Raw genomic sequence first — 23,767 nt, forward strand, 5'->3', positions numbered from 1 at the left:
ACTTGTACTACACATGAACTGCAAATTTAGAGCAAATATATTTTATGTAAATCTGTTTGATTTTATGAAAGTATGTTAAACAACTAGTTTTAAGTGGTAAAATGTAAAGAATATTGAAGATTATCTTAAAATTGTAAATATTCAAAGTGATTTTTTTATTAATTCTCTCATTATTGCTTACACATTTTTGTGATTGTGGGGATATGACAAGAGAGAACCTACGAAAAAAGTTGTTACTCTTAAAAAGATTCCTCCAGAGCTATAGATTCAGTTGATCTAACTCTTTAATAGTATTGATAATTAATTAGAGTGTTGCTTATTACTATAAGAAATGTGGCTTTGTATTTTGCCTATTTATACTAGGTCAGATTTACCTCGCTTGGAATAGGATCAGCTCTTACATCTCTTGAAGTAGGATGTATTGCTTTAGCAGAAAGCTGCCAGAACATTTCAGGAGGGCTGTGGGGAACAGTGATAAACATCCTTCTGGACCAATCTGAATGTAGCATGGTGCGCAGGGAGGTATGTTTCTCACGTCCTTCTGCCATCTTAGGTTGTGGATTTTCAGCATATGTCTAAAGCAATGAGATAATATGTAGATTTGATGTTTTATCAAGTTGTGATGTAGCAACGGGAATACTAATGTTTTCATTTCTTCCAGGCTGCTTTTATTCTACAGAATCTCCTTGTGATCCCAATTCCTACTGAAGATGTGAAAGATTGTACTTGGCAAGTGAGTGACTCCATTTGATAAAAAGGTCATAGTGTCATAGAGAAACAATGTTTGATATAAAAAATTATGGCAGCGTGTCTGTAAAATGCAAACTTGCTTACCTGCATAGTATCAGTAATGTTTTAGGATACAAACTGATCATTTATTTTGCCCAGGACTTGGAAAGCAACATGATTTGAATGGTATGAGGAAGGAGAAATGCTATGCACATGGTAAAACATTTTGAAAGAATCTATGAGTAACTAGAAACAAGCCTTTTCAGGAGAGGCAAAGACATTTGTTACCTATATGTAATTTTGAATGTTGTCTAAAAAATACTATTTTTATTCTGTATGTACCTGAAGATTTTAAGTGTGAATCTGAGCATTGGAGGTGTCATGAAAATTGTGTCATAGAATCACAGAATGGTTAGGGGTGGAAAGGAGAGTGTCTAGTCCAACCACCTGCTCAAAGCAGGGTCAACAAGAGCAGATTGCTCTTGTGTCCGGTCAGGTGTGGAATATCTGTAAGGATGGAGACTTTACAACCTCTCTTGGCAATCTTTTCCAAAGTTCGACTGCTCTCACACAAAAAAAGTTTCTTCTTATGCTTAGGTGGAATTTTCTTTGTTTTAATTTCTGTCCATTGCCTCCTGTCCTGTCATGGGGCACCACTGAGAAGAGACTGGCTCCGTCAACTTTGTTTGTTCCTATCAAGTATTTATACACATAGATAAGATCCTCCCACCAAAACTTCTCTGCTGGAGACTGAACAGGCCCAGCTCCATTAGCCTCTCCTCATGAGAGGTGCTCTGGTCCCTTAATTATCTTTGTGACCCTTCACTGAACTCGCTGCAGCAGTTCCATGTCTCTCTTGTCTGATGGAGCCCAGAGCTGGATGCAGCACTCCAGATGTGTCCTCACCAGTGCTGAGTAGAAGGGAAGGATCACCTCCCTTGACCTACTGGCAGTACTCTTCCTCACGCAACCCAGATTGTTGTTGGCTTTCCTTGCCACAAGGACACGTTGCTGGCTCATGGTCAACTTGCTGTCCACCAGCACTCCCAGATCCTTCTCTGCAGAGCTGCTTTCCAACTGGTAGGCCCCCAGCCTGTCCTGGTGCCTGGGGTTATTCCTCCCGAGGTGCAGGACCCTGCACTACCTATTGTGAAACTTCCTATTTCTATAGTAAAATACATTATTTTATTAGTGCATTTACTAATGAGCTAAATCAGTGAGGTATTCAAGGATGAGTATATTTACCAAGATTCCTGGCTTTTTGGATTTGATACCAGAATTGGAGAGTATCTGTAAATCACTAATAAATGCAGTGGTGCTACAGCTGAATTTAAAACAGCTGAGGATCAAACTGAAATGCAATTTGTTCTTAATCTCTGTGATAACATCTAAATTATCCTATTCCAGCATGTATTGTATAGCCCCAGTTCTGGACTTGCAGATACTGAAGTTTAGTTATCTTTTAGTTGCCTTTTTCTTGTGACTTATTAATAATATGCTCTCCTTCAGTCAGATGGACTGCCAACTACAGTGGCAGCTAATTAATTCATTGCATATATTTTTACTTCTCCAGTATACTTGTACCAGCTTTCCAGTTCTCATCTGGAGCCAGTCATCTCATCTTAACCTTCAACAACCTTGATTCATTTCACCTAAAGGTCTTTGAATGCGAGTTCCTCATTTTTCACCTCCTCTTGCTGTGATACCCATTCTGCCTGGCCATATTTTCTCACTCTGTGAGGTCTTACCTCCATTTAGAGCAGTGGTACCCATGCAGGTTCCTTCTAGAGAAAGTTACGCTCCCTGTTTTATTTGTTCCTCTTCACAAATGATCAAATTAGTACTGGAAGGAAGATATTACTCCTACGGTTCAGCTGCACCCAAAATCAAATGTGCTATTTCTTCCAGAGCTGCATTTTACAATATGTCTTATCTTTCCTTTATATCTCACAGTAAAGGAAGCCATTCAGATAGCGTCTCAAATCTGGCGCTAGTTTCCGTCTTTGCATTGGATACTTATATTTTATCAATATAAATCATAGTTCTTCAAATTTGTAATAGCAGAGGGGCAGATTTTGTAACTTGTGGCTCTAAACTATATGAAAAGCTGCTTCTTAATCCTTTTTAAACATTTCAAGGACTATGATGAGGTGACAAAATTGAATCCAGTTGCAGAATTCCAAATGAATTCCAGTGCTATTCCAGTGCTTTGAGTCAGTATGATTCTTATCAAAAGGTGCGATTTAATGGAAAATGCTTGTCAGTTAATAAGTGTTCATGCTGAAAGATATCGAACAACACTTCATGGTAATGTGAATGAAAACTGAAAATACAAACAACAATTAAAATTGTAAGACTACTTCAGAGAGTTATTTTTTCCCTTGCACAGAATAAGATAGTTTGTCTGTAGGACAGTTAATGCAAGCAAAGTTCAAAGAAAAGCTAGTAAGAAGATTTGGTGAATAGCAGGAATAATGTTTCATAGCCAAAGTAGGGCGTTATTGTTTTATGCCTTAGGCAAATGGGGTTGGAAAAGAAAATGCTGTTCCTAGAGATTATAGAGCTTTCTTTTTTTATGTGAATGTATGTTGTGTTGCTATTATGCAGTAGATTTGCTTTGTAATAATTCATTTTGCTATGCGAGTTTGAAAAGTGGCACAAGTAAAATCAACCTGTGTACAGTGTTGTGACTACAACATATTGCGTTATCTGAAGGTTGCTGAAGTCAGAGCATATTGTGAATATGGCTGATGAATGACTCTTCTAGTGCAGCCCTCATGCCATAAAGTGCTAGCATAGTATTTTAAACTGGCAAAGACAGTTCTGGATAGTAAAACTTTGATCAAATTTAGTCATACTTCATGTATACAAAATTTCTGAAGTACTCATTTGTCATAGTGGATACCATCCAAGTATATTGCTGACTGTGCATGATTACAGTTTTATAATTCATCGTAAACAGTTTACATCAAACCATTTATGTTACATCTGGTTCCTCATTAATTGATGTAAAAGGCAAATAATTAAAGTAGTCTGTTTATACGTTACAGCAACCAAAAAGAGCAGGCAGTAGCCATCCAAAACTCTAGCCATAAGTTATCTTATAACACAAAGTAGTTTCACCCCTTCCACTTTATCCATTGTTTTTTTCTTGCAAAGTAAGCTTGTATTCAGTGTAAATGGTGTGATTGGATCAGATCTAGCCTGTTGAGGACAAATGGTGTTTTTCAAATGACTTACTTGCAACTGATTTAACTCTACTATCTCCTGACGGCCAAAGAAAGTTTCTAAATAGCATTGGTAAATTTTCTTTCCTGGAACCCTAAATAGTTTCTTTTAAAGTACTGCCAGATGCCTACTAAAAAACTTCATTGCAGAATGTAATTGTTTTGAATTTTTCTCAGTCTGGGTTCTTTTGCCAATTAACACTTTTATTATTATGGTCCTTCTAAAACAGGTTATATCTTCGCTGAGCAAAGACTTTTTGCTTTCTTCTATTACTGTAGAAAGCACTAGAGAAATACTGTAACAAAAGCAGGCAAATCAAGCTGTTGATTTGAAATATACTACAAAGCTTTTTCTTTTAGGGTAAATCCAGCTCTTTAGAATATTTTCCCTGAAGCCAGTATTTAAAAACAAGTGAATGAAAAACATTCTTCAAAGAGAATTTCTTTCTTTTTATGTTTTGTTTCCTGAATAAGTCTTTTGTTATAGTATATTGGAATAGATAGCTGTACTATCAGGGCAGTTTATTCTCCAACAGGCAGACCTTTTCAGGATGTTTACTTTTATCTTACTATGAGTGTGCCCTTTTCTAAAGAAAACTTATGCTTTAGTTGATACCTGTAAGCAGAATTACATGGGAAATCGTTATTGTAAAATCTATTGATAAAGATATGGTCTGCCCCCTCCTTCCCCTCAATGATAGGTTTCCTTGGCCTTCTACTTAGCTGTTACAAATTTCTCAGAAACTAAAGAGCTACCTGTGTTTGGCTAAATCATTACATTTTTGTGTGTGTATAATTTTACATTATGATTTAGATCAATCTTCATAAAATCTGGATTTGACCTCTGGAATCTGTTAGTTTACAGTCTGCAAAATGGGTGATATTTATTCACAAATATACCCAATATTAGGCTTAGATTTTTTTTTTTCTGATGGCTTATTTTATGTCAAAGATTCCTTTAAACAAATCTTTGTGAACTTCATGTCTTCAGGGACCCTGTGTACATGATGAAGAGTCTGGTCTTTCTGAGATGGGAAAACCTGCACTTCAGGCCCTTTTGCATCACTGCCACTTCTATGAACATTTGAATCAGATGGTGAAGCACTGTTATCTAGGACGTTATATGTTTGATCTGAATTTCTCCAAAGGAGACAACTTGATCACAGAAAAAAGTGGTGTAACTGGTAAGTGACGCTAATGTAACTTTGTATTCTTAATCTAATTAAATAATTTCCAGTTTTGATTAATTTACCTCAAGTAATTCTTAATAAAAATAGGAGTTTAGATTGAATAACTAAAGCATGAATTTGGATATGTTATTAAAAGGTTGCCCTTAAGATCTAAGAGTTGATAGTTCACTAGTTCAACATATCTCAGATGTAGTGCTGAACTCTTATTTACATCTTCAAAAAAGTTATAAATGGAAAAGATTGGTTCTACAATCCATTTTCTTGCAAAATATTGGGGAAAAAATACTTTTTACAGCAGTAACTTCATGATAGACGAGTATAGTAAAAGGGAATAGGGAAAAGAAATATATGGACTTTTTAAATCTGTATGGCTGCTACTTTTGTGTGGGTTTTTTTGTGTTTTTCCTTTTTTTTTCAACTTAAAGGTAAATAATTGGGAAGGGCCTCTGAGGTGGTTAAATCAGCTGCGTTCTGAGACATGAAGACATAATTCAATTCTTAGACTGATCAAATTAAGTATTTAGATTGGTTACATTTTTTTTAACCTGTATGTCCTTGGAATATTCCAGATATTAGATTTTCTTAAATTGATTTATATATTTTTTACATTGATTACTAATTTTCTGAGTAGCATTCTCAAGTCTTACTGTGATGAACTGTAGGAACACATTCTTGTCCAAATATGTATTTCGATCTCAAGTTTGCAAAGTTAGGAAATTCTTGAGAGAAATCAATTAGTAAAAACTTTTCAAGGGAGGAAATAGTACGTAAGTTCATGCTTTATTCTCTTTTCTTTTTTTTGTATTTAGGATCCTATATTTTCAACTCCTAAAGCTGCAGATTTGTGGGCCTGTTTCTGTTCAACTAATAAAAGTTACAGAAACATACAGAAGAGGAATGCTATTTTCCCTACTAAGCCCACATGTTTGATATTTACTACATCACAGAGTTCTTGACTGCAAACCCTCAGCTGTCTCAGTTGCTGCATTGAGGCTAAATGCACTGGTATCAGAAATTCTGATAGTCAGTTAAGAAACAGTATCCTATTCTGCACTGCAAGAGTATGTAGTACCAGAGGATATACAGGTTTTGTAGTAGCCGTGGAGTTATTTTAAAAATAAAGGGTCTAACTCGATTTTACAGAAGGGTAAAGCTACAGAGTATTTTGTTTTTTCTTGTTTTTTGATGCCTATCTCAACTGAGATCTGCAAACTTAACTGTACCATTTCTTTATATTGCTTTTGATTAAGTGTAAGAGTTTTTCGTAAATTATTTTATATTTTTTCTGTTAAATTGAACTTTCGCTGGACTGGTTGTGGCAAAAGCTCAGATGAGTGACCTGTATCCACTCAAGAGAACAGGAGAGCTAAGACAAGTGGGCACAAGGAGTCACAGGATGACCATGCTCATATTCATCAGGGCATGAGGGGGCTGGTACTCAAAGTACTCTTTGTGCTGTTGCTAACAGAGAAGCACCAGAAGTGTGTCTTTGTCTGTGTGTACGCTTGCATCCACGCAAATGTACGTGTTTTTCTGCGCTATATGACTGAACGCCACTGTTTCCTTGGTGGGGATGGAGGGAGGTTGAGAACTGGTGACTTATAGCTGCATTCATAAGACAAGCTTCTTAGCTGCAGGTTATAGGAATCTTGAGAAACATGAGTCTATCAGAAGACCTTATCTTTGGAGAATATGAAATTATATAATATAATAAATGATTAATGCTGGTTAAAAAGGGAATATTTCTAGCATAGCATTCAACCCTTTCATCTATTTTATAGCTGTAGAGAGTGTTTGCAAAACTAGTGTAATATATTAACAACAGTCCCACGAAAAGGGTTTAGAATGTATATATTCTGGGTTAACTTGCTGGGTTATGAGAGAAATTCCTCAGCAATATAAAAAATTCCAGACATAAAAATCCTCAATTTCTTCTTGGTAGTTTGGTTAATTAATTGATGCAATATCATATCTCAAAGCAACTCATCCTCCAAGACAGTAGGACTTTTTAGTGGATACTGGAGTTATTTGAGGTCATTTCAAGGACAAAGCCAGAAATATGTTATTCTGACAGCTTTGAAATAAGAGAGGAGAGTCTTCTATGAGATTTCTCCTCAAGAACAACAAACGTAGTTGTTTTATTTAAAAAAAAGAAAAAGGAGGGCAGGGCAGCTTGTGCTCCATCTTTAAGACCACAGCGCTTGAAGGGCTTATTAGTCCTTCTTTCATACTTTTAGAAACATGTTTTTAATCTACAAAGATCTGCTTTTCAGTAGATCCTTTGCCATCTCTTAAAAGAGGATCTTCCTTGGCTTTTCTTTCTGAAAATGTTTTTGTAAGTTTTTTTGATATATTTTCCTCACATTTTTCAGCAATTCATTCAGCAATTCAAAAAAAAAAAAAACCCTTACCCAATTTTATAAATGTATATTGAAAATAAAATTAAATAGCTAAAATTTTAGTGATTAGCTCAGATATCTGTAGGACTTTTATTTCTGTGATTTTTGAATTTGAAAACTGTATAATCTAGTGCTACATTGTTTGATTTTTCTCTCCACCCCCTATGTGTAAAAGCTTCCAAACAAAACCTACTATTGATAGGTTTCCACTACACAATATTTTGACACTTTGTATACTGAATCAGATTTACAAAGTAATTCTACCTTCAATATGCTTATCAATATATCGGTTCTCTTTAAACTACCTTCTCCTAAAATATGAATTGAAAGCTTTTTTGAAGATGGGAACATCTGTTCATTACGTATTTGTGCTATGAGACCCAATTTCTTCAATATTAACTTATTATTTTGTAAATATGACTAAAATATGACTATTTCAAATGATTAAAGCCTCTGCAACTGCAGTTTGAGCTGAACGTATTTTTTTCTAGGCTTATATAGTAACTGAGTATAGCATACTTCCCTTTTTGCTTGTTTGAAGGATTTTCTGGATAATAACTCATAAGTGCAACATGTGAAAACCTATTAAATATTTTGAGATCTTCAGAAGGAAAACTGATCATCGACTCTTGTTTCACTGAAACAATGATTTGGAAAGCTTGCTAAAGTACTCTGCTGGTCTTGTGGTAATGAAAAAGAAAACCTTTTCTGTTTGATTCTGATTTTTTTTTTAATCCTTTTTTGATTTTCTTACAGATTTTGATGATTCTCTTAATCTTTGGAAGGTTCCGTCCACTCAGAGCCAGTCTTCACATTCTCTGTCAACATCTGATACTATGGTAACTTCCAAAGTAACCTATTTATTTTAAATATACTGTTGTTCATGAAATGATTTGAAGAAAACTAGCACTATTATAAATGCTAAAAGAAAAAGCTGAAGCTAAATTGAAACTTACTCTAAATTAACTTTAGTACACTAACAAAAATTATTACGGTTATTTACCTGAGCAAATACAAATAAAATGGCTTTATTTGTCTAGTTAAAGGCATATGGCAATGAATGGATTTTGTAGCTTCTCTCAGCAAGACACATTCTCTAAAATTTCTCGAAATTGGCTTTATTGACAGAATGCAGCCAGATCATCTATAGTTGTCGTTTCTGTTGCTTTTATCCTAACTGTCCTTTCAGAGTAATTCCCATATTTACATATACAGCTACAGAACTGGATCAATAAAAACCACAACAGTACATTAGGTTAAAATTTTATTCTATGTTACAATAAATTCTGAATTCTGAAAATGCTTTTATAACATATAAAAATGCCACAAGTGTTTGCAAGACCCAAGATAGCTGTGAAAAATATATGAAAGGAAGTGCCTGCTTGAAAAAATTGTTTCTGGGTGGGATGATTGCTATAATGAGAGAGTGTAAACACATGCTATCTTTCAAGATGGCAAATGCAAAGGAAGAGAAATTGAAATGCTTTCTTCAGGTTCCCACATAGGTTTGCAATGCTGGATCAGGCTATAGGGAAAGCTTTTCTAACATTCATTAGCTACCTGATAAAAATCATCTGTTCTCAAAGACTGTAACAGAACTCCAAGAAAACTCTGACATATTGCACAGCAATCCATTTTTTATACCTTTATAGATATATTTTTAATTTTTGATTCATCAATAACACTCTAATATATGAGAGCCATTAAATCACAAATAATGCGAAGTGTAATTTATTTAAAGATATTTTTATGAAAAAAAAGATAAATATTTGCTAATATAATAATAACAGCATTACCTATAGGCTTATTGTCCTGTATCTCCTTGTATGAAATAAAATATTTCCATGAAAAGGATTATCAGTCCTGTTCAGGTACTTGTTATTTCATATTACACAGATCTAATCTAATACATGTTAATGCTGAAACTCAACACTTAGAACACCTATATTGCTTCTGTTTTTCAGTATTGGTTCGTGGTTATTTTGGGCCAAGAAAAAGAGAATTTGGTATAGGAGTATGTCAACATTTTTGTTTGTTTGGATGTTTTGTGGGTGTGTGTGGGTGTGTGTGTGTGGGTGTGTGGGTGTGTGTGTTTGTGTGTGTGTGTGTGTGTGAGAGAGAGAGAAGAATCAGTATACCAAGGGGACTGTAACTTTGATATCTTATAGAGAGTTTACCAGTTATAGAATTTTTGGGCAACACCTTTACTTTAATTTGACATAATCAGTCAGAAGTTTCTCTTCAGTTGAATAGGTGTGCTGATATGGTAAAGACTTATCAAATGCAACAGGCATTTTTGCTGTGCAAGGTGTTAAAAATGAAAATATAGCCAGTATTGAAAATTTATATCTCAAAATATTTCACAGTTGTCATCTTTCCATATTGCTTTGACTCGTTATTATCAGTAAGCTGCTATCAAGTGTTGTTACTGTTACCTGGAAAATTCTGAATAATATAGAATTTAGTTTAAAAATTGGAGGTTTTCTCCCTATCCTTTTTAGCAATTTTATTAATGAATTTGATTTTCATTTATTAAAAAACAACAAAACTTCGAGATATTTTGAATGATAATATTCAAAGCTGAATATTTGAATCTAATATATCTGTTTATAAATCAGGAAACAAGGGCTAACTTGAGTACTTCTTAAAAAAAAGTTATAAAAATTGTTCTTTAAGAAAATATGTAGGAATGTCAAGTTGTATAAAAGCAATTTTTTCCAAACTGCTCCTAACTGAATTAACTTTTATTCTTGCAAGAATAAAAGCGGAACAAGTTTCAGCTTCTTCTATTCATGTTATTTGAGGGAAAGTTAAATTTACAGCTAAATTTAAATTTCAGCAATTCTTGTCGAATATCTGTCAGTTGAATATCTGACCTACTTAAAGCTGAGCTTAAGTTATGATGAAGAGTTGAAGTGTTACATAAAACTGATTCACCTGCCGTAACTTTAACAAAAGAAGAAAAGTCCACTTTGAAATCTACTAGATCAGATTACATGTATAAATGAAGACACTTTAAAATAGCATCATTATTTAACATAAAGGCTTAAGTCTCTCGTTCCATTTATCAAATGGAAAACCTTGAATTTTTTATGTCTGAAAGCTCAGTGCAATACAATGATGTACTCATTTATAATGATGTACTCATTTATATCAATCTTCCAGATATTGTCAGACTTTTTATATGTATTTGGGAGGATTATGCTCTTACAGCTGATGTAAGAGAGTTATATACAAGGATTTTTTTTATCTTCCTTTTACTAGTGAGTATGAAGATTTTACAAAACAATTATTTGATTATGTTTTTAAAATAAAAAAGCTAACATTTATAAAACATAATTTAATTTCCATTTGTCCTTCACATTCATTAGCATTATGGACATTTTTAGCAGCTGTAAACTCTAGTTTTGATTGACTAGGTTACTTACTTTTAAAATAATATTAGTGTTGACGTGACGGGTGGTAAGTTTCCACATTGGAAGGAGAGATGCTGTGGTCTTATGTTACAATGCTAGTAGTAATTGTGAGAGAAAAGAGAGGAAGGGAACTGAGGCATTTTATCTTCCTACAGTCTGGCTCAAAGCTTTCCATTTTGATGTATAAGGAGGAGAAAAACATTTATGAAGTCATTATGCATTTATAGATGTTTGTCTCTGAACTTGGTCTGTTTTTGAGACTGGGAGGATATAATTATTTCAAGCCCACTAGATGGCATGCTTTCCCTATCAGAGATGAAAGGGAGCCTACATGTCTTACTGAAAGGAAAAAGGTTGACACATTTGTGTCTAGTAGACTTGATGGCAACAGCCCCACATAACTGAGAGTTAGCAGCTATTAAACCAAGTAAAATTGTTTTTGTCAGAAGCTCTTCTCTTATATTTTAGTAACTTTTAAATAATAATACTAAAAAAAAAAATCAGTTCTTCTAAATCTGTTCTTATCCATTCTTTGCATGAATGCCAATCTAGGAAGCTGAAACTGCTTTTTGCTTCAGTAAGTCACATCCTGAAGCAAAAGCTATGTCTATTTACTGAATTCTAAGAACAAAGAAAAGATCTGCTACCTTTTTTTTGGATGGATGAAAACAATTCTGACAAAAAGAAGAAGACACTGTTAGTTTTCTCCTTTTTCAGTTTTCATATAGTTAATAGTTAATTTGAGCTATCCAAAGGCTGACTTTACACAGGATTCATATAAACGTAAATGAAGATAGTATTTAACATTTTGGCTTCATCTTTTTCCCCTAAATTTGCAAAAATTAAAAGTGAGAAAATTAAAAAGCAAGTACAGTAATAACAGAAGTGATTCTTATTTACTCTAGTCTATAAAGCCTGTTAGAAGTCTTGCAGAAGCAGTAAGTACAACTCTCCTGATTTTATAGAGTGAAGAATTGCAATGTGGGGATGAAATCAATGACTCAAGGTCACATAAAAGGCAGTAGTAGAGCTGAATTGCCTGTACTCTGTTAGCTGATCTGCACTGTATTTAATGTCTTTAGGATCTCAGTAGAGTGCAGATTTTTGTCACAATCATCTTTATTTTTCTGTAAACTGTAGTGTGAATATTACAAAGAGTTCACTTCTGTGAAAATGTTTGTCTTTTATAGAACTAATAGTTTAAACATTAATTTATCATGACAGAAGACAAATTCTTGCCTTTATTTTGACCAAAATCTTTGTTTTATTTTTAATATGTATGCTTTAAGGCACCAGTCAGCATGGAGATACCAGCTTGTTTCACGTTGTATAAATATACTAGGTGTGTTTGATGCCCAGGACTGATTAGCAGAATGTGCAATTGTTTAAAAAATTTGGTTAAGAATGGTGCAAGTTAAAGGATCTACAGACGTTTCCCAGATAGCTTTAAGTCATGGCAGTTCTTTCCTATGACATCTTCTTGCTATTTTATAATGTATGCTTTATTTGCTGGATCCATGGTTACCAGAGTGCTCTACACTAAAGTGATTTAAACCTTTGAAAAGAGCACGGAATAGAATTAATCACTGCAAGCCTATTAAAGCAATGCCAGAGGGATTTTTATACTAGAGGTTAAGAAAAGACCTTTTATTCATATCTAGCAGATAAATGGCAAAACCATCACCTTTGTCTTGTGTTTCCCTTATGACAATTTTTGTGTTCTTTTGTATTAGTTCTTCTAATCTGCAGTCCTATTCCCCTACTTCTTTCTCCCTAGTAAATCCCCTTCCAAAATGCTGTTGTTTCGCTGTTAAGCACCAGAATGCTTCCTTTTTCCCAGAAAGAATATGGTGGCAATAGTAAATAAATAATAGTAGTAAATATGCTCTGCTGGATATGATGTCCCAGACCCCAGTTCATCCTTATCAAAGGTGATTTATAAAAGCGGTAATATTTTTTCTTTCCTGGAGGCAGAACACTGTGGAAATGACTTCATTGTGTTATTGTATGTTTTCCTTTAAGATAGTAGAAAATGTCTGGTTTTAACCCCATATTCCACTGTGAAGCAATTACCAATAACTGTTCCATCAGTGCAGGGAGCTAATAAGGTATATTTTTCCAAACAGATAAAGCTGTTATTGATTTTTTTCCCCCCCCTACTTAGATAAGACCTTATTTTTATATCTTTGACCATAAGGTTCAGGCAGTTTGACAGGATGCAGAAAGAAGAATGTTGTGTAGTGTAGGTGATGTGTTGATTTATTAACATGTGAAAGCTTGTATGCATTCAAATAATATCTTTAAGATGAGTCCCCGTATAGCAATAATGTATTTCAGAGCTTTAGCTATTGCAGAAGAACTATATGGACTGTTGGAAGCAATATTTGAGGTTTGTGCTTATATATAAATATATTATATTTTATATTTTATATATGTGTGTACACATACACACATATATTTTAAAAAATATTTTTTATATTAAGGTGCTTGGAATTGAAGTACAGTGCTGAATAAATGCAGAGTTTGCTAAGTGTCATGATGAATTGATTTACTCTAATACAAATTATTGATTTAAATAATGATTTAAATCAGCAAGCACAAAACTTTTTATTTGAATTTGCAGATATGCTTTTTAGTTGTATATGTAAAAAGAATCTGACTTTCAATTGGCTTGATGCAATTTAGTACTTTTTCCTTACAGGAAGAATATAGCATACCCGAACGTGTCCTAGTTATTGTGTGGTCCTGGGAATGAGATATGCACCCCAAATCTTACTGTAGCTTGACTTCTGTGCTACAGTGGCCCTCAGTCTTTTTTGAGGGCCAACTGAGCACGCTTGCAGAGAAAGAGTCAAGACTATAGGACAGACAATAGTGGGAAACCACAGCGAAATAGGGGAGAGAAGGGAGTTGCAGCATGGAAGTGGAAACCTTCAACTCATGCAGGGAAACATTCAGTCTCATGTAAAAATGTGCTGATAGAAGCCTGACGAGGTTTTGAAAGTGACTGAGGAGAGTGAGAGGAAAACAGAAAACCTTCCTAGGGAGGAGAAAGGACTGTGTAGAGAGTTTTCTGTAATTCAGAATGCCACTGAGTAGTCTGAAACTGAGCCTGGAAAGCAGTGACCTATCTGCAGGGTTCAGTGGGTAAGAGAAGAATTTATGATTTCCTTCCGCCCACCCTTTTTGTTTTGTTTTGTCTTTTAGGTCCCTTCTGACTTTTCCTTAAGTAAAAATTATTCCAACTGATATTCTAATAATACTCTAAAAAGAAAACTTTTGAAATATTTCAGTCTTCCTTAGGAAGCTCACTGTGAGGAAAAGTCTAATACCATCCTTCTTAAAGCTGAGACTGACTTGGGATTTCATTACAGTCCCTAATATTATGTATTTTTTACACTGTACAGCAATAACACTTTTGAAAAATATTTATCTTATGTGAATTGTCCAGCTAGAAATCAAAGAACGGAAGTGAAGAAGTGACCTGGCATAGGTATTTGTCAGGTGCTCTTAGGCAGGTCACAGGTCCCTGCTAGGTCGCAAACTGTATTATTAATTGTAGAGTCTCGGTCTTCTGATTTCTTGCTCACAGTTTAAAACACAGCGACAAGAGCATGAAGAATTCCTTTGAAAGCATGCAAAATTAATAATGTGACAGGTGATTTAGTTGCTGAATTAGTAGAAGCAGCACTGTAGTATGCTACTGTGATGTAAATATATCTTCACCAAAAAATGAACATATCTGCAATCACAAGACTAAGGTTAAGAGCACTCGGAGTCAGACAGGCTCCAGAGCTTAAGCTGTGGCTGATGAGAGTAGTGCACTTGTTATATTTTATCTAAGTGTATCCTGGTACAAATAGACATTGCCTGATCATCTCAGTAGAGCAAAAGTGCACAAGATTCTCAATTTTAAATGCTTCAGCGATGGCTTTCTTTCCTTATCCAGAAGTGGATGGAATCAATGAAATAGATGAAAAAAAAAAAAAAGAAAGAGGAATGAAGAGAAGGAATTTCTGGTATCATTCTTGGGCACTGATCAGTTTCTGAACTGAAATGTTTCATCCTGTCCATATCGTTCTCTTTCCGTAGTTTCAATTCTCAGGTGTTCGTATTTTTTTTAATAAAATGTAATCAAATTGGTTTTGAACACTGAGTAATTTTTAAACTTATTTTTCTTCCTTCAAGCAAAATGTAGATATATCTGCTCTATTAAAGACTGAATCAGTTAGTTTGTTTTTTATGGCTTTCTAGATTCTGTCTGCATCACCATCACTGGGGAGTGTTCCTGAGCTTCAGACAAAAATCCCAACATGTTCAACCAGTTTTATTCCTGAAGCTGCAGTTGATAGGCTTATGGCTCAAGGTAAGCGAAACTGTAATTGACTTTGCAAACATAATGATGAATATAATGTATTATTTAGCCTATCCGTATTCCACTATTTGTATGAGCATATAAATCTTATGTGTTGCTGGAACAGTCATCCTGACACTGTTAGTGGTTGTTTTAGAAGACAAGCATAAAATCATGCCTTTGAAATGAAATAAGGTGAAATATATTGACAGATTTGAGTAGTAATGGTTGATCTTGTTTGAAATGTAACTCATTTAGGAGACTTTCCATTCCTGTCAACTGGTCAGCCTTTCAAAACATTCAATTTTGATAAAGCTGTTGAATATATGTAGTTTGATATACACACACATACACACACAATTTTTCTGTGAAGGACAGAAGTGAAAACAAAATGTATATCATTACAAATTTACCATTTATCTTTAATCAAAAAATAGTTCCCTATAGAAAGAATAGTTTATTTTGAAACAATTTTTGAATAACACTTTCCTTGTGTTTGATTTCTTTTTTTTTTTTTAATTCCAGAATGTACTGTTTTAAGTATATAGAGAAGTTCTATATTCTATGAAAAATAGAAAGCAAATTGTTTTATGTAACTGCTCTAATTTTTTATGGGTTTTTTTGTTTGTTTGTTTTGTTTTTCTCATTTATTTTTATTAAACACATTCTAGGTCAGAGTGATACTACCACAACAGAATCTGCAAGTCAACATGGTTCTCCCATGTCTGTTGCACTGTCTAAACAGTGTGCTGTAGTCACACCCTCTCTCTTGTCAGCTGTTTGCAGCCTTCTGCATAATCTGGTTGTTGTCACTCCAAAAGATACTGGAATTGCTCTTCAACAAGCACACTTGCTAACAGCTCTCAGCAGGTATGAGATCAATAACTGCTGAACTGCAAACAGGTGTAGTAATAGAGGTGAAAAGAATAAAATGAGATCTGCCAGTATTTCATACCAAAACTGTTAAAGATATTGATCAGATCTTGTTTCTGGGGTGTTAACAAAGGCTTTTTTTTACTTCTAGGGTGTTAACAAAGGATTTTTTTTCTTTTTTTTTTCTTTTTTTAACACAAGTAGCAGAAGAGGAGACTTTAGTTTTTTTTTTTATACACAGAAGTGGTAGTCATATTGGTGATTCTATTTGTGATGTCTTTCTTCCATAGGACTACCGTGTTCTTCTGGAAATGTTTTAGGTTTCATCTAGATGCACATTTTGTCATCCTTTTGGGGGGTTTAATTTTTTTTCTTTAGTAGAATAATGTGTGGTGTAATCAGGCATTCAACATGGCAGAACATTTCTGTTGATGATATGAATTTGTTTTTTACTTACATGGAATATTTTGAGAACAGGCCAAGGGCTATCACAGTAAAAGAGAGTAAATAATCCTTGGCAACTTTGGGGAAATATTAGATCAGAAACCCTAACAATTCATTCTTTTCTTAAAGAAAGAAAAATTTTAAATAGTTTTCAGATGGTATAATTTCCATGTGCCTACTTGAGTCAGAACAAATTATTTTGTGTGAAGAAAGTGTTTGGAAGTCCTGAAGTGATGCATGAAAATTAGGGTTTTTTGTTTGTTTGTTTCAAAACTTTCAAAAGCTTTTGTAGTTACTCTTTATGCATAAATTAATAACAACAAATCTTATTTGAATACAATTTATATTAGTACAGAGCTTTTAATTCTTGTACAGGAAAGAAAATAAGCGATCAAGAATAAGCAAACAATCTAGTTTTGAGAATACCTTATGCTACTTTGGTTGCAGTTGCACTGCATTTAATGCTTAAAAAACTATTTTAAAGATAGTTACCTCATTATAATTTATTTTACTCGGTTTATTTAAAATGAACTCTTTAATGTGAAGTTAGTAGAATTTTTATTTTTATTTTTTTTTTTAATCAACTTACCTTATTTCAGTCTTGTAAGTGCTAATCTAGTCGAGAGATGCATCTTGGAACTGAAAGCTCCTTTGGGTCATCCATGTCATGTGGAACACATAAAAGTTCAGGTTAGAGAAGTATTTGTTATCATTTGAATTTTCTTTAAATGATGAAGTTAATTATGTTTATATAATCTATATTTGTTAATATAGTCCAGACACATTCCCATAACATTCGTGTGACACTCAGCTTTTATGAAAAAGTTTAAGAGAAAATGCAGTGTGCTATGTTCAGCATACAAAACATTATTTCTCTGTTAAAAGAACTGTACCTAGAACTATTGAACAAATGAAAACCAGTTATGTTTTAAAAATACAAATTGAGCAGTTATAAACATCACATATATTAATTTCTGTGTAGAGTATTAGCCTTATACAGTTACTGACACACTTAGCTGAAATTTTAAACAAGTGTTACATATGCATATTGTTCCTAGATTTCATATTTATTGCCTATTTCCTTTGCTTTGGCCCCAGTCTTGTGGACATTTACATAGTTCTTAACTCACTCCAATATATACAAAGTGTATAGACTTATTGCCAATGGGACTGCTTTTGTTTCAGAATATTTAATTAGAAGTAAAATACTCAGACCAGTAAGGAAGTATGTTTCTGTGGAATATTCTGAGAATGAATAAATAAGTATGCCAATAATAATTTTTTCTAAAGCTTAAAACAAAGCCTCTGTTTTCAGAAAATACGCATATATTCATCAGTATTAGTGATTATTTTTGTTTTCCCTTTCCGAGCTTCACAGTCTACATGAGGCGTGAATTACTCATAAGGAACTTGATACTTTTTCACTAGAAAGAATACTTCACTCATGTGTAGGAATTCTGTTTCAATTTTCTACAGTAAAAATTAGAAAAATGAAATTTAATTATTTCCTATTATTTCTTTTAAATGGTATATATAAATTCAAAATTAAATGAATAGGTTGAGGTAATGTGTTTAAGTCATAAAAATATATGGAAAGTGCAAATATATGGCTTTATTTTATATCTTTTTAAAAATATTTAACAGGTGTTACTGCTACTTCAATACTTATCATCTGTGTCCAAGCTTCTGAAGTCATGCTTATTGGTGGACTCTCAGCTTGTAATCCAGGATGAGCTGTTGAAACCCCTCCTGGGAAATAGCTTTATGATTCTCTCCATTCGCTCTAAAGATGGGCTAGGTAATAAAGAATTTTGTTTCTAGCATAGCCAGACAGATGCAGACCTTTACTTAAGTATCAACTTCATTTAAAGTGTCAAACCTTGTGGTCAGGCTTAGCTATTCAGATTTGTGTGCATATGTAAATGGTTTGATATTTCTACATTGTCTTTGCAGATACTGAGTTAACATCAGCACTTCATGAAACATGGATAGACTACTTCAATCTTCTAGCTACATTACTGTGGAAAAGTGGCCAAATATCTTTTCCATCTGTGACGGCAGCTCTTGCAAATCATTGGACAGCAATAATTGGTAAACGCTATTCCTAGATGGTTTGTAACCTTGCAGCTAATTAAAAATAAATAAATAAATAAATAAGGTTGAGAGGAGGAGGTCATTCCTGATTAGATGTTGTCAAGTTCTGTTCGAACAGCATATCCATAATGATAAACATAAATGTGCCAGGTTTTTACCTGAGAGCTTGATTGATTTTTTTTTCCTTTTTTCAGCCTTTATAATTCTTTCTTATGCAGTCAGACTAATTTTTGAACTGCTACATAAATTCACGAGTTTTGTTTGCATACATGGTAGTGTTACTAGTTGTAAACCGTAACCGAACGCAGTACATTTGAGCCTGAAATGGTCAGTTAGCATTCTACGTTTTCTTCATATGTGTTATTATTATTATTATTATTATTCCTTTATTAGTTACTTGCCTAGTCAGGGCTCTCTGAGTCAGCAAGGTTCTCTAATGGTTCAAAATTGTACTATGAATATAGTCCATTCAAGCTTGTGATTTCAGTCAGGTGTATGTTGAGTGATCTGGTGAATGCAAGTCCGGCTGCACATCAAGCAAATGTGATTACTGTCAGTACTATAATGTAAGCTGTAGAATAAAGTGAGGAGACTTCAGAAAAATGTCAAACAAATGAATGGTTTAATAAAAGGAAATTACCTTTTTAATTTCATAGCCAAATTGCTGGAGAACAAATGATTCATTCGAACTTTAGGTAATATTCAAACTTTCCTTTCTTACTTTTTTTTTTTTAAAGACTTACTATCAAATGCTTAGTATTTGTAGGATTCCTTGTGAAGTATGCTAATGAAGCTGCTTCTTGGCTCATGCATTCTTTGATCAATCTTCCTAAACTCTGAAGCATTTTGGCTCTTTTTCAGAGTGAAACATAAACATCTTTATTTTATTTTATTTAACATTTCAGATACCATTTGTGATTGTATTCGTCTATCAGCCGTGTGTCCTGCTTTATATATGGCTAGTTTACAGTTCCTCTCTGTCTTTTTGACTGAAGAAGGAAAAAGACAGCTCCAAGATAAACGGAGTATTTGCCAGAATCCAACTGTTACCTTTCTTCTAGATGAAGCTGAAGGATGTCAGGCATCAGTAACTCAACTTACTGGATTAATAATTCAGGTATTTATACTTTGATTGTGTGATTGTAGGATATATTTTTGCATTTTTGTATTTGGTTAAAAAGGAATATTTTTACTTAATGAAAAATTAGTTGAGTCTCCAGTTATGAACTGAGATATCTTTTATTCACTGTGTCTATTATGTTTATTTTTGAATTTTGTGTAATAAACTGGAGCAGTTGCAGAGAAGCAACTTCTAGGCAGTGCCTCTCCAGACAATTACTGTCATGATGCAACAACATCATAAGAAATCTTTTGTGGGGAAGATTGAGCATGAATAGAATATATTTGGCCAAATACTAAAATGTTTCTTTCTATTCTTCCAAACATTTAGTGAGATTTTAAGGCTCAAAATACAGTTATTCGCACAGTAAATGACAGTATCATTGTTCTTAACAAGCTACCTAATCATAAAAGTTGTAAACCAAAACGAGCCATTAAGCCCTGTAGTTCATTTCCTGGTAGCATAAGGTTAGCATTTTTTTAGTATAGGAACATTTATTAGTGTATTTTCCAACCTAGTTTTAAATCTGTCAGGTACTGTATTTTCATTCATTCCTTTGGGAACCTGTTGCCCAACATAATAGATATTACTGACAAGAAATATTTGTAGATGCTCATTCTGAATGTTTTCTCTTTCCTAATGTAATTTCCTTATTGTTACTTATACTTGTTTGTACTGTCCTAAATACTTCTTTTACCTTCTTCATATTTATATCCTTCATTTATTTGCATACTGTTAAAATTTCCTCCATTACTTACCAATAAGACAAGATATATATGAAATTTGTACCTAATTTATCTTCCTTCACAAGTCAGTTCTCCTGTCTACGTACTCATTGTTCTTCTTTAAATCAAGTGCAGTTTGTCCCTGTAACAATAATAGCAATCCATGAGTAAAATTTAGTAAAGGGTGAGTAAAACTGAAGTACTTCTATTTGCTAACGTTTTCTTTTTGTTAATTTTAAAGTATGCTGTTTGTCTATGAGACGTAAGTTTCATATAAGCTAACGTATCTTATGATTTCTAGTGTTCTAGAATCTAAGTGTCTAGTAATTATTTTTATAAGAATCACATTTAATCTTATTTTGCAATATGAAATATTGTTTCTTTTTTAAATATATATCAGTGGATGTTGAATTATGTGACCGAAATAATGCTCTCTTAGTATCGTTTCATCTCCTCTCTTCTCCTGGTTGCTGGATTCTGTAGAATAAGCTTGCTCCTGCCAAGACTTGGCCTTATCAAGCTAACATCTGTCACATAAGCTGTGCTCCCATGTTGCTGTGTTATGCTGCTACGGCTCTATAGGGATTTTCAGGGCATAGTATTCTGTGCACTGAGAATCTGGTAATCTTCAGAGAAGCAGCTTACTGAGTGAGTCTTTCTTGGCATGCTTGCCTGGGGAATTAAAACCACAGTTCCCCAGCTCTTTACCAACTAACTGCAAATAACCTATGTCCTTAGAGACCTCCTGTGAGGATGTGATTTTTAGAGATCAGGGCAGCAAAACCGGGGTCACTCCACCAAAATCCTGTAAGTTGCTTAACCTCCTGTTAGGTTTTTGTAGTCCTATTGCTCCAGCACTGAAGTATGTCAGAATTTAATACTTCAGTATGTACCTAAGCCCTCTTGGTTCTGGAAAACATGTCAGTATGTTAAAGAACAAGGACCCCAAATGTTCTGAAGAAAGTCATATTATTCTATTTTTCTGCAAGTATACATGACTGATTGCCAGTCTTTGCTGGCAAAAAGTGATGCCTCTAAAAATGGCCACAAACAAAGTACATATACAGTGAATAATTAATTGCAGCCAGGCCTATAGATAACAATGAAACTATCAGATGCTATGAGTATCACAAGAGATACCAGCCTTTAATTTAGTCTTTAACTGTTCAGAGCTGTCCAGAGGGTAGATGGACATTGTTTTTTGTTCACAAAAGAGCTCAGAAATAACCTATGTTTTCTGGGGCTTTATAACACAAGTCTCAAGCAAGAAAGGGCTATATCTGCTATGATCCCAAAAAAGAATGACAGAATTATGAAACAAGCCGCTTCAATTTTATAAAGAGCAAAATATAGCAAGATGTAAATATGTAATATTAAACTTTTTAGGAGTTTTGGGGGGTTCTCTGAGCCTTAAAAAACCCTTAATGGAAAAATTATTCCAGAATACTTTCTATAAAAGAATAAAATAATCCTACTATAAGCCAGGATAAAAAAAGATGGTTTAATTAGAGAATTTGTTTACGTTAATGGTTATGATTATAATTAAGTGAAGTAACAAGTGTCAGACAGAAGCATTAGGAAAGAGTAGATAAAGAGAGAAAGATAAATTTAACAGTTAAAATAGAAAAATACATTTACAAACTAATAAGACATAGCATTCCAGTATTGTGTTACTTTCAAAATACGTTGACGTATTACTATTTTTTTTACCATGGTCGTCACTAGGAGGCAGTTAAAGGAGAACAAAGAACAAATGAAGTAATCTATTTAAAAAAAAAACAAGAACAAAACAAAAAATTTAAATATAATCTTTCTCCAAGAGACCTACCAAAGCAAATAATTGACAGTTATAGAAAAGGAAAGAATTGTCAAATAATCAGTAATCTCCATTAGTCAGCCTAACTATATAAAATCTACAAAATGGATGATAGGTAGTGGCACATTGAAACTTAGTCTGCAAGTGTGCATATTAGCAGACCAGGTCCTAAATTACTATGAGTTATTGGGTACAACCAATTTAGTAAACATGCATATGCTGACTATAAGGGGTCTCCATATTTTTATACATAAACTGTAACACTTTAACACTTTCAAGTTTAGACAGTATTTTTTTTCCCTAGGTTTAGCCTTACAAAGATTTGCAGTCTTTGATCTCCCCTTTTACTTACGATGGGTGCTGACTGTCTTAGCTACATCTGTTGACATAGCTAATCCTTAAGGACTTTAAAAGACATTTAGAAGGTATTACACATCTTAATTTACAAAAAGAATTAAATGTGTCCATACTCATTTCAATATTATAATAGTGAGTTTAAAAGCCATAGAATTTGCAGAGAAGTCATAAATGTATGTACTGTTTTTTTCCTATGTGTCTAGTAGTCAATTATTAATTAATTATTAAGGAGTATGCTTCAAGAAATGATGTACTTTTGGTATTTTTTAAGATAAAAATTAGAAAATAATAAAAGAACATTAAAAATTCAGAGCAACGGATACACATATGGTATAACCAACCTTAATTATTTAGTCAGTTCTCATCAGCCACATACAATTTTAATTACAGGAAAAAAATCTGAGAGATTGTCAGGGTAATATGTTATATTTTAATGATTACGATATTCTTAAATCCTATGAAAAATATAAGCAATTAGAAATTTAATAGGGTAGAAATAAAACCTTCACTACTTTCAAAAGCCTTTGAAATCATGAAATCTACTTATTAGGCAATTCAGGATTAAAGGAACTCAATATTTTGTTGTTTTATGGCTTGGGCAAATTCGCATCAAATTTATGTTTTAAATTTAAATATGTTTTTCATTCTGCTATGATCCAGCATCAGTTCTAGTTTTACTGTATTCTTCTGATTTTTGTACATGCTATTTTCACTTATACTGGATATCAGTATTGGGATTATATTTTAGGGAAAAATGCTAGATGGGCAACATTCTCTAGTGGATAATATATGAAGCAGGGACAGCTCCCAGTCTTTCAACTGTCTTGCTATATGGCTCCAAATAAATATAATCTTTATTCCTTCAAAGGAATATTTATATTGTTATTAGTTACTAGAAATACGGTGCTCGCAAAGGCCTCACACGGATACAAAAATAAGTCAAACTACTGTTTTTCTCTGGGTGGAAGAGTATCTAAAAATTATTTGTGTGTCAGTGATGTGTTTATTCTAAAGAAATTCACT

At 33.5% G+C, this 23,767-nt stretch overlaps 1 protein-coding gene across 6 annotated transcripts in view; it reads left to right on the forward strand.

The window, feature by feature from the left end:
* The window catches only part of RTTN (rotatin), an 87,674-nt gene that overhangs the window by 48,809 nt on the left and 15,098 nt on the right, over positions 1-23,767 (forward strand). For 4 of the 6 annotated variants that reach the window (XM_068932073.1, XM_068932074.1, XM_068932078.1 and 1 more), the window contains 10 exons: positions 364-522; positions 662-733; positions 4,948-5,140; positions 8,302-8,384; positions 15,216-15,327; positions 15,987-16,185; positions 17,232-17,322; positions 18,277-18,430; positions 18,586-18,723; positions 19,632-19,843. In XM_068932073.1, the coding sequence (XP_068788174.1) occupies positions 364-522; positions 662-733; positions 4,948-5,140; positions 8,302-8,384; positions 15,216-15,327; positions 15,987-16,185; positions 17,232-17,322; positions 18,277-18,430; positions 18,586-18,723; positions 19,632-19,843 (1,413 nt within the window). Of the gene's footprint in view, positions 1-363; positions 523-661; positions 734-4,947; positions 5,141-8,301; positions 8,385-15,215; positions 15,328-15,986; positions 16,186-17,231; positions 17,323-18,276; positions 18,431-18,585; positions 18,724-19,382; positions 19,417-19,631; positions 19,844-23,767 lie in introns of those variants that run through there. The other 2 variants (XM_068932079.1, XM_068932075.1) reach the window with 2 other exon arrangements.

The sequence above is a fragment of the Struthio camelus genome, chromosome 2 (genome assembly GCF_040807025.1).
Source record: "Struthio camelus isolate bStrCam1 chromosome 2, bStrCam1.hap1, whole genome shotgun sequence".
NCBI classification, from domain to species: Eukaryota; Metazoa; Chordata; class Aves; order Struthioniformes; family Struthionidae; genus Struthio; species Struthio camelus.